Source organism: Staurois parvus, unplaced genomic scaffold, assembly GCF_062004578.1.
Source record: "Staurois parvus isolate SC_StPar_1 unplaced genomic scaffold, SC_StPar_1.0 ptg000025l, whole genome shotgun sequence".
Classification (NCBI taxonomy): Eukaryota; Metazoa; Chordata; class Amphibia; order Anura; family Ranidae; genus Staurois; species Staurois parvus.
In genome coordinates, this window is record NW_028317821.1 from 24991534 (window position 1) to 25003770 (window position 12237).

Below are 12237 nucleotides of genomic sequence, written 5' to 3' on the forward strand. Positions count from 1 at the left end.
GCTGAATTTTTTTTTATTTTTGTAGCAGTTACTACTGTTTTAAGCTGACAGCTGACTATTATTGATTAAAAAACCTAAAACGTTTCTCCCTTGTTTACGTACCTGTTTAGAATAGGCAGAAAGCATTGGAGGAATAATAAAAAAAATACACAATGTAAGCAAATTAATCAATTTTAATACAAATAAGTACTTCTATAAAATATCAGTTTATAAACTGCTGTACTGTAGTTTGCAGTTAATAAATAGTTTTAAAAACATTTCCAGTAATATATCTGTCTTCCTTGTCTTGTGATAGGATTTTTTTTTTTTTTTTTTTTAATACCGGGTCTGTTTTTCATTAAATAATCTGCTGTTGCCTTCACTATGGGTATAATTGAATTCATCTTGAGATTCATTATAGTACCTGAAGTGTAAATTTCAAAGATATTCTCACACTTCTGTTCTCTTTAATTATGTTTATTAATTCTATAGAAAAACATGTCACCACATTTATTATATTCTTTAAAATCATAGAGTATCATCGCACATTAACATCTCACAATATTACCTGAAATATGCACTGTGCATTGTATGTGATACTGCTGTTAAATATATCTGACTCTATTTATGTGTGCCTATCCCCTGCTATGCATCATATGAACATATGCATTTTTTGTTATTGTTTTTATATTTTACAATAACATATAAAAATAACCAACATCCAACTATCACTCCTCTGTTCCACACTGTATATTAGATCAAATAAATAGTGTTTCACGTAGCATTAAAATTATTATGGGCTAAAAGGTACAGAAAAGGGTAATTAGTGATGAGCCATAAATACCTGGGTTCGGTTCTAGGCAGGCTTTGTGAACGTTACTAATGTTTTGGTGTTAAATCTGAACCCTACTAAAGTAAATGCTAACGGAAAAAAAAAAAAGTCAAACAAATGGCATGGGGGAGCTGAGCACTGCTGTGGGAATACGCATTAATGTATAATATTAAAAAAAAATAAAAAAAATTGGTTTGGCAGTGAGCAGAAATTTTTGTAATGCTTAGGCCTCTTGCATACGGTACTGATGTTTGAGCATCAGCATTTCTTTGCATAATTTCAGGCATTTGTCTTGCTTGCATAAAATACCTTCCTAAGCAAAATATAATTAACATTTATGCTCATATGCATGTATCTGTGTAAAACACTGATTGGGAATGCAGATTTTTCTCTATTTTTTTTTTTTTACTCAAAAAAAGGCAGTGCTTGTTTACAGCTGTGTGTTCAGACACATTGTAAACAATAGGCTGCATTTTAGATCAGTAAAAAAACAAAAAAAACCCCGCTGTACTGAGCTTTTTTAATCTGCAGTGTGCAAGAGGTCTTAAAGTGAAATATTTTTTAAAAATGCAAAAGTCCTTTTGCGGTCATGGCTGTTTTGTGGTTTTTGCACACATATTTAATAACTAGTGCTTAGCCCCCACCCCCCCCAAACATTATATATTTTATTAAAAGAGGCCCTGGAGAATAGCATAATGGTTGTTCCAATTTTTTTCTGTCACATGATATAAGCAGAATGGTTTATCAAGCATAAAATTTCAGTACAAAATACACGAACGTTAATTTTGAACACAAGCGCAATATATCATCCATTTGTTAGTAAAATATAAAGATGAGGTTGTGCCACATGAGCTAGATGATAAGGGGCATATCTGCCAAAATATGTTTTCGAGTTTGGATCTGACAGCACAGTTGTAGGTACTAGAAAAAAAATTCACTTAAACTGAAATTAATTTTGTAACATACAAAAAGTTTTAAATACATTGTTATTATATAATTGATATATAAACCAAAGATCATGAGCATGCCAGCCCTCAAACCCTTGTAACTTATTAGCATTCTTGTAGTGTATATTGTTCCATATTGGGGCAAATTTATTATAACATTCGTATCAAGTTCAGCTTTTTGTAACATCCCATAACCAACTCAGGAAAGAATGATGGGACACATACTAAACTGTGACAGTGCCATTGACTCTAATTGAGAAATTAGAGAATCTCTAGGGAAGACAGATAAGACGACGAAAAAGAGGGAGTTGATTTGAATACCCAAATCATTAAGCTGATCCCACTTACTGCCTGCCCTAAATGCGTCAGTGGTGGTAGTTTATTGCCGCAACAGCAAAGCAAAGCATCCATGACATGTAAACACCCCCATCTGCTGCCTTTGCAGTTCAAGGGGAGGAAGGCGGCGTTCTAAAAACCTGGCTCAACTGTGTGTTTTTAGCACCCCCCAACTGCAAGTCTAAACAAGCACTTGAAGTGTGAGTCTATGCCAAAACAACTCAGGACTTTCCAAAGATAGGATCATTTGACACTATAAAATTCCCTAAAAAGCATCAAGTGACAAAATCTCTCTTACCATTTGTGTAATCAGATGGCATCTGGATATTCCGTAATAATCTCTTGATGTTGATGTCTTTTGACCGAGACTGAATAAAGCCTGATTGAGCTGTGTGTGCCAGTTTAGAATTTATTAGGGCAAGGCGGGTATTGCCAGTGCTCTAGCTAGGATATCGATGTCAGATCAAAAAATGAAGATGGATCTGTAAGACTGGTAAAAGTCCTGATCCAGTATTCAATAACTTAATAGAATTGACCCACATTTTTTATATACCTCTGACAGAAGCCCATCTAAACATCTAAACCTGGTGCTGGTATTAGCTGCCGCTGCCGACAGCTTCTCTACCGTGAGGGGCGTCCAGTCTATTTCTCTCTGCCTCTTCTATTGACCCCAAAAATTGTTCTAATAAAGAAGTGGAATAAGAGACGTGTCAATTGTAGAGAAGATCATAATGGGTTTGAAACCTGGCTTCAATAGCCAGCATATAATATTGTCTCCACTATCTCTAGCAGCTGTAATATAGGATGACTCCTGCTGGGAGCAGGCTAACATAGCCTGTAGGCAGCTTGCATTTTTGGCCTCCTTACTTTTGGCTAATAAACGCACAGTTTATTTTCTGTCTTTGCTAAAGGAACTGTTTTATAAATCTGCTGAGAGTGTATTCACCTTTTTTTGATGAGCGGGGGAGTGGTCAGCTAGATAATTTTCTTCAGCAGTATGCAATTCCTCCATGAATAAATGTTCCCGCTCTCCAAATTCTTTCTTAACAGTATAGATGTTTTTAAATAAAGCACCTCACAGGTAGGCTTTCATAGCATACCAGGTCACTAGATCATTTGCTGCGTCTTTATTAAACTCATAGAAGTAGAGATCAAAACCCCTATCTTATCTTCCCTTGTAAATTAAACTTCGAAAAATGGATTCACCTTTCAGTAAGCCTATCCCTGTTGAGGAATTGCAGAATAAGTGAAGCGCTAACTGAGTGGTCTGAGAATCCCCTCTACCCATAAAATGAAGAACTAATATGAGGAAGGGTAAATATCATGTTCAGTGCTAAATCTATATAAGACAGGGATGAATAAACAGTCTAAAATGTAAAAAACAAAACTCAGTTTTATATATCACAGCAGCACCTACACATGTGGGCCACTCAGTATTAGTTGCCCTCCTTATTGTCATTGGTTGTTAAGACGCCAGTGGCTGGCTTGCAGGGTACCCAAGGATGTAATGCTGCACAATAAATCCTTATATAACAAAAAGGCAGGCTTAAACCACTAGCTGCCTTGTTGGCAATTTTTACGCATTTTGCCAACGCACCCCTGAAGAACCCAGAAGGCGCCCCAGGGTGGCACGGAACCCTGGTTGAAAAGGCTGAACAAAAAAATGTAATTCCTGGGTGCTATGTTCTCCATATATCAACTAGTCTCAGTTTTATCAAGACTCAGAAAAGGGCATAATTGTGGGTACAGAGGGAGCACCTGTTCTACTATACCAGTGGTGGGCAACCTTTTTTTTCAACTGAGCCAAATCTCGCCAAAACCACGATTGAAATTTATTTTGAGAGCCACATTTTTAAAAATGAAAATACATCCCCCATATAGTAATTCATCCCCCATAGTAATTCATCCCCCATATAGTAATTCATCCCCCATAGTAATTCATCCCCCATATAGTAATTTATCCCCCATATAGTAATTCATCCCCCATATAGTAATTCATCCCCCATATAGTAATTCATCCCCCATAGTAATTCATCCCCCATATAGTAATTCATCCCCCATATAGTAATTCATCCCCCATAGTAATTAATCCCCCATATAGTAATTCATCCCCCATAGTAATTAATCCCCCATATAGTAATTCATCCCCCATAATAATTAATCCCCCATAGTAATTCATCCCCCATAGTAATTCATCCCCCCTATAGTAATTCATCCCCCCTATAGTAATTCATCCCCCCTATAGTAATTCATCCCCCCTATAGTAATTCATTCCCCATATAGTAATTCATCCCCCATATTAATTCATCCCTCATATAGTATTTCATCCCCCACAGTACTATTCCCCCCCAAGTAGTAAGCCAAGTCCCCTCTGTGTCAATTCACTTACCTTTGCTCCGCACGTTCCTCTCGCCGTGTTCCCGCGCCGTTCCGGTCTTCAGGGCGGACTGTGAGAGGAGAGGAGTTCGTCACGCTGCCTCGCCTACATCCTGACAGCCAATGTTTGCCACGCTCCGCGGGCCGGATTAAAGGGTCCGCCGGGCCATAGTTTGCCCATTGCTGGGCTAGCTGCAGAGTCCTGACTTTTGGGGCGGCCGCCCGAGAGGAGGGAGGGGAGCGGGCGCCCGGCACACAGAAGAGCCGCATTGAAGTGTGTGAAGAGCCGCATGTGGCTCGCGAGCCGCGGCTTGCCGACCACTGTACTATACCTATTTAGTAGGGAATTCAAAACATTATTGTAATATTCTAGTGCAAGGACTGGCATTCAAGGGTAATATGCAACTAATTGGGAGAGCTTTTTCAAAATCTTACCTGAACAGGGCAGAGGTACATAAATATTTGCTAGCAAGCACTATGCACAAGCCATTTAGGGTACAAAGCAAAATTATGAATCTACCACGTGAATCAATCATAACCTAGCTGTAAGAAAATTCTATTGAGGACATCAATATACTGACTCCTCTAGCATAGCTAACGTGAACTGAATGATACTTAGTTTTAAACTTAGAACTGTGGAGAGTATTTATTGCATCCACAATACAATCGGTGTAGACGTTAGTGCCTCTACAAAGTTTATGGAAGTCTTCGACTGCCAGCCATATGCAAAGGTATCAAGCGGGTGAAGGTATCCATTAAATGGAAATGGTAATGTGTATAATCTGTGACAGCCATACTTGGCAGAACCCTGCCCATAACAAAGCAAAAAAAGTAAAAACATAACTTAAGTTTCTCCCGGAATACTGTGCAGAGGGGAACCCTGCAGCCACAGATCCCTTTAGGGATATATCAACCCGAAAGTGTACATCCATGCTCGGGCAGATTTTTTTTGCCTGACTGCCAAGGCAGGATAAATTAGAATGGAAAGCTAGCTTCTAGTAATGTCATAATAAAATAATAATAAACTTTATTTTATATAGACCCTTTAAAAGTTAGCTTCCCAAAGCACTACACAGGATAAAACAAAGGAAAAATGGGGCAATTACGTCAAAGCTTGTCTAAAGAAAAAAATTAGCATTTGCTGGAGGTGGAAATTACTTGGCATTTTTTCTGAAGGTTTTTTTTTTTATTCAAAGATTTAGGTCTCTCAGATAGCCACTACATATAGTTTAGCAAGATACAACATGCATATGACAGATGTAGAGAACGGAACCTTTTTTTAACATCTGCAAATTTGTATGTTGCAGCTGAACCTCAGCTAAGTTGAGCTCAGTTTTGTCTTTGGAGCAAGTCATGGAGAGGGTAATGTCTCAGTCTTTGAAAAGGAGTAGCTTTAATATGAATGGGCATGATGGGCTTACCAGGTGGCAATTGAAGGTGTATCTGCAAAAAATCTCAAGGAGCCAGCATTCAATAAAAAGAACCGTGTTCTCTGCCCAAACCCTTGTGTCTTGTACATCTCTTTTAATAGAAGCTATATCATCCTTCAGTGTTTACTATGCATTCCCTGATCTTCTGCAGGTCCTGGAACACCAATACTACATCATCTTGAATGCCCAGGGCTTGCCCTATGATGGTCTGTAGAGAGGTATTACAAGCTTGTGCTATTGCCAAAACGTCCCCTAATGTAAGCTCAGCTTTCCCATGTATGCTTTGTAAGGCAGCATCTGTTGTTGCCAGTCTCTTAACGCTGGTGTATCTGGGCCTACAGCCAAGAAATCATATCTGGTCCCCTCTTCCCTTTAAATGCGGATAAAGGGTAATCCATGCTTGGCTCTCCGTCTATCTCCACTGGAACACGATTGTGGGACATGGTTTGGGAATCCTTTGTTCGAGTAAATGCACATTTTTCAAGTTTACTCAAAATTTCCTTAGGTTACTTCTACGCTTGTCACTGAGGCAGAGATCTGTGATACATATGTGACATGAGTGTATAGGATGTATGGATGAGAAGTGATTGACACTCAACTGTCATAATGCTAACGATTATAACCATTGGATGGGTAACTGGAGTTCAAAATAACATGTTGGAAGTGTACATTAAACCAGTTGAAACCAGAGATGTGGCTGATATTCACCAGATGTGCATTCCATTAAAATAGGTAACTACGTGTGATGGCACAGCCGATCACGTGTTGACTCTAACTACTCTGCAGAATCATACATGACGTTATATAACCAGGAGATACTGCGCATGGCAGTAGATAAAGACATTCCAAACTATGTATATAAAAGACGGGGGATTCTAGGGGAATTTGGGACTCATTGAAGATGCGGCAGACGTGCCTTGCGGTGATTTCCCGTATTCCCCTTTGCTGACTGTTGGAGTCCCCCAGTCACTGGGCAGTGGGTGATGCTACAATATCCGGTGATGTATTGATGCTTTATTCTTGCTATAATATGATCTAAATATGATTTGCAATTCTGACAATTCTTATGTTATTATACTAACAGAACTTATTCAATAAATCATGTTTTGCTTTAATATTTATTAAGCCTAATCCGTGTATTAGTGAGCGATTGTAGTAGTGTTAAAAACACTTTGTTTTGAGGCAAAACAAGATCTGGCACTATTTTGGGCAGAAAAATCCGATGCAGCCTGTTTGCCCTTATTTCGCTTAGTCATACAGTTGGTGAGGTCTAGGAGGTATCTGCATACTCCTCACCCTTCCTAAATGACATAATACAAATTAAGTGGCAGCAAATTTGATATACAATGTCGGTGATACTTTTGTGGATGCTCTGCAGGAGAATTGAGATCTGCGGCTTCTCACTTAGGCTGCCAAGTCACGCCTTACTTGTATATTTTTAATTCCATTAACCTTTGGTAACAGATCTAAATCACAGTGTGGTGAACCTTAAATCACAAGTATTTAGATCTATGCTTGTGAATAATGTCCTAATGAGCACATGTACCTGTGGGCAGGTCAACATGTATATAAATATTTATGTGTATGTGCAATGTATACGTACTATATTACTAACAGACACGGTCAAGGGGCTGGGAGCTGAATATATCAAATCCCAACCGATGGTCATTGTTAATCAACAGTGATAACTTAAATACCATAAGTCAGGGGTCAGCAACCGATAAATCGCGATCTACCAGTAGATCGAGGCCAAGTGACTGGTAGGTTGCGATCTTGACTTGCTGAACCGTCATCCCATAGCATCAAACAGTGCAATGCAGAGGGACTACCTGTAAAGTTGGAGCTGTAAAAAGGAGTCTCATAAGCCAATGCCTCCTCTGCAATGCTGGCTCCTGTCCCATGTGGAGTAATACCAACTGCACTCCACCTCTTATCCTGGCTAGCGGTCTCCAATGTGGTGCCAGCAGCAGGAAAGAAGAGATTTCCTGGTCAGTGTGAAGCAATACACAGGGCATAATAGTATAGGTATGCTTTCACACTGATGAGCTTGAGTTTACCCACACAGGTACAGTGAAGTGCACCAGCAGGTTTGCTGTGCTTAGCCATAGAATTCTATTATATCCTGTGAGTTTGGTGCACTTTTTGAAAGCACATCAAAACTCCTGAATGGATGAGCCCCAAAAAACAATAAAATTTACCTACAAACACCTATACTACCAAACCAAGTAGGTGCTACATTTGCCAAGTGATTCAACTGCAGGGTTTTACCAGCCCCCAACTGCACATGTGAATGATTCCTAAGGGTGCTGCTGCTGAATGCAACGAAGGGCTCATTCACAAGTGCAGCAGGCACTGCTGCTCCTCTGAAAAGTGATCTGAATGTTTTTGACAGGTGGTGGGGAGACGATATGTTGCAATATGGTAGTTCGGCAATTAGAAGTTTAAATCAGGTGTGAGGAGGCAACACTGTGCCTGCTGATCTTTGACATTGCCCATGTTGTTTAGGTAGGTCTCCACTTCTTTAGATTGCCTAACCCTGCCGTAAGTGTTTAAAACATTACTTTGTTATACCAATCTCTCTTCCTCTGCCTTTACCATTTGAGATAGAGCGATAGACTGCTAAATAATGCTTAAGTACTTTGTATAATTTAATAAATATGTACAAAAAATGGCTACAGCCTTGTGACCAAAATTACAAAGGCACAAAATACCCCTGGGTCACAAGGGGATAGGTACAGCATTTAAAGGTTCAAGTAGTTGTAACTACTGCATAAGCCCCACAATCTATCCATATTCAGCACCAAAGTACAGAAAGAAAATTATCCTAAATCAAACTTGAAGTAGAACAGTACATTTTCTAAAACTTTTACATTTATACTCTTCCCAGCAGTCTATGATAAAGTGCCAATATGACAGGTTACGTTTACTGAAGATAATTCCTGTTTTCAGCAATTCTACTGCCAGCAGCCTCCATCAAAATGGCATTTTTACATAGGCTGCATCGACAAGTACAAATTTATTAAGTTTAGTGAACGAACAGGTATACTTTAATGCTCGTGTTGATACCATAGAAAACTGCTTTGCAACAGCTAAACATACAATGTTCTTATTTTAAACGGTGTAATTGCAGATCACATTGTACCGGCGCTTTGGAGAAAATTATTGTTTCCTCATTTTCTTACCACTTCGTTTAGGTGTTGAATGGCTTGTTCGTTTTTTTGTTCACGCTCGGTTGCTTCTTTCAAAAGGCTTTTCAGATCAACAATGCTGTCATTTTTCTTTATAAGTTCAGTTTCCATCTCCTTCATTTTGGTTTCATACATCCTTGCAAGGTAGAATAGATCATTTTGTTAGCTAAGAGTAGTTTAAATGTCACCAACAGGACCATATGTAAAAAGGAAGAGCTTCAAATTGTACAAAAAAAATATATATTGTAGCAGTGTATATGTTATTCGATTTTTAATTCCCTTGTGATTAATGTATGGAAATGGGCCTTTTGATATTTAACTTGGACAACAAGAGAGAGAACTTCCATTACCCACAAAGCACAAATCTGAGAACATTTAGATTTCAATAGAAGTATTTCGTTTAAAGGATTATTTATTTTTTACTGTTCACTACTGGTTACAATAAATCTGTTTAAACTGCCCTCAGCTAGACATGCTATGTGTCTACAGACACAGGTGATAGTCCTCTTCTCCATATATTTTTTGAGCCTAAATGGGCGCAAGTCTCAGAACTATGGGCACCATCAGACACCCTTGAATTAAATCAAACCTTTGCTGAGATACACATAGGGGTGTCATTGCCAATCTCCTCCTAAAGATGCTAGTTGTCTGCCTAGAATACTGACCAACTGGGACTGAATCACTGAACTGGAACAAGTATGCATATAAAGTCAGACCTCCCTTTCTACATGCATACTCCAGGTTAGGGCCTCATTTGTGTGGAATTTTATGGCTAGCGGCAACAAGAATCCAGCAGATTCCGATTTCTGCAGCTGGATTCACAAATGGGTGCAGATAATTGTTGCCGCTCAGCCTGTACAAAGCAATGACAGACTGACAGCAGCAGCTGTCTGTTAGTGTTCCAGTGTAATCTCGCATGGAACAATTACCTACAGTTAGGAACAGATGATTGCCCTAGCATCCACCTGTGAATCCAGCCACAGAAATCTGCTGGATTCTTGCTGCAGCTGGCACTTAAATTTTGTGAGAATAGGGCCTTCGTGATAAGGTAGTTGGTGGTAAAAAATAAATATACAAATAAAAATCTTTTCTGACTGCTGTTTTCAATACAAGCTAGCTCTGTTAGTGCACAGCTGCCACCCATTGCATAATACACATTTATGTTTATTGGTTATTTGACCAAGAGCAAAACCTTTGCAACAGATATGTTTAAGGCTCCATTTGCAAGGGCGATTACACAAGCTGCAATTTCCAGCAGCAAACTGCATACAGCCATGAACACCACAGGTAATTGGTGGCTGTGTGATCAGTCATGAATAGCTGTGGCTGCCAACAGACTGTCATTGCATTGTACAGGCTTAGCAGCCATAGCTATTTGCACTCATATGTCAATTCCAACCTCAGGAATCCACAGGTACCTGCCATTGGAAATTGAAGAATGTGTAATCACCCATGTGAATGGAGCCAAGGAGAGATAGCTATGAGTAGATATAACAGCCCCCTCTGAATTAGGATTTTCATAATAGTGATTGTGCTGTGGGGAATGTACATTTAGTTGTATTTAGAAAGGAGTTATATGCCCCCCAAAAAATAGGATTCTGCACTCACCATGAAATTCTTTTTTTGGAGTCATTTGAGGGACACAGGAATTCAGATACTGTTGGGTTATACTGCCACTTACAGGATGATTGGATGCTGGATAACAAAAAATGTTAGGCCAGTCCATGATAGACCCTTCTTTACCAAGCATGCCTCGGTTTGTAATAAATCGTACCAACGGCATGAACATAAACACGGTAGGGTGGGACTTGTGTCCCTTACTGGATTCCCAAGAAAATAATTGAGTACAAAAATGCTATTTTCTTCTTGTAGTTTGAGGGATACATACATTCAGATACTGTGGGACCCCTCAGCAGGCCAAATGAGGAGTTGGCAGCACAACAGCAACAGGTCCAATGCAGCAGAAATGGAGACTGCCCATAGGGAAGAGAAGAGAAAGAGGGGGGAATGACTCCACACGGAAGGATGCACCACTTCCTGAACCAAGCAAGAATCTGATCAACCAGAGCACAATTACCATGTAGGGATAAAAGTACCCACAACCTGATATGGTTATTAAGGGATGGGAGTCAAGAACCAAGAATGAACCACCTCTTCTGAAGGCCAGAAAGCAGCCCAGGAGATAATGATTCTCCAGTGACAAGAAACCCCCCTGATATGGAAAGAAGAATACTTACCAGTCTCTATTTACGTGGAATGGTCACACTAGGGACTACCTGGACCAAAGAGGCAGATGTGTTAGACTGCTCATAACTTAGATGGGAGGCTGAGTTAGACTGAGAGCAAAAATTATTTCGACATCTCTCAGTAGAGCTGAAGAAAATATGTCCATCCTTCAAGAACACTAGCAGAATATTGAGGCATGCTGGGTGAAAGAAGGGTTGTCCTGGGCTGGCCTATAACTTTTCTTTTGTTTGCCAGTGCCCAATTTTCATGTAGGAAGCAGTATAGCAGCTGAGAGTATCTGAATTCCTGTATACCTCAATGAAGGAATAAGAAATTATTTTTTTGTTTATGTAATGCATACATATTTCTTTGTTCAAAAATTTACATTTTAAGCCCAACTGTTCTTTTTTAAAAAATAGACCAATTACATCAGGCTGCATGAAAACAGTAAGTGGTGAAAAGCTTACTTTTGTTTTTTTTTTTTTTTTTCTTCAATAAGTCCCAAATGAAAAGTGCCCACCTGGTGCCTATGGGTAAAGACCTCTGCTCTCACACAGAGAACAGCAGTCCCTGTACAGCGGTCTGACACACCCCATGCCTTATCATACCTACAAGGCTGCAATCAGGAATTGTACACTTTCCTGATTACTGAGCTGTAGTTGTGACAAGGCAGTGGGTGTGTCAGGCCACTTCATAGAGACCACTGCTCTAACAGAGTTCAGTTGCCTTTAGCAGCATCCACCAAACAAGCATGTTTATTGCTCAGGCAGCATTAAATATAAAAACAACAGTGAGCTCTTCACCATATGTTCACCACTGGTTTGATGCAGCCTGACTTTTTTGATCTACTTGTTATAATATAATTGAACATTAACACATAGTAAAGGATTCTAAAAGCACTGAGTTAGCTAAAGAAACAGCAC

At 39.4% G+C, this 12237-nt stretch overlaps 1 protein-coding gene across 1 annotated transcript in view; it reads right to left on the reverse strand.

Moving 5' to 3' along the window:
- The window catches only part of CEP290 (centrosomal protein 290), a 239857-nt gene that overhangs the window by 12231 nt on the left and 215389 nt on the right, over positions 1-12237 (reverse strand). The window contains exon 49 of the mRNA XM_089652468.1: positions 9083-9224. Within this exon, the coding sequence (XP_089508594.1) occupies positions 9083-9224 (142 nt within the window). The remainder of the gene's footprint in view (positions 1-9082; positions 9225-12237) is intronic.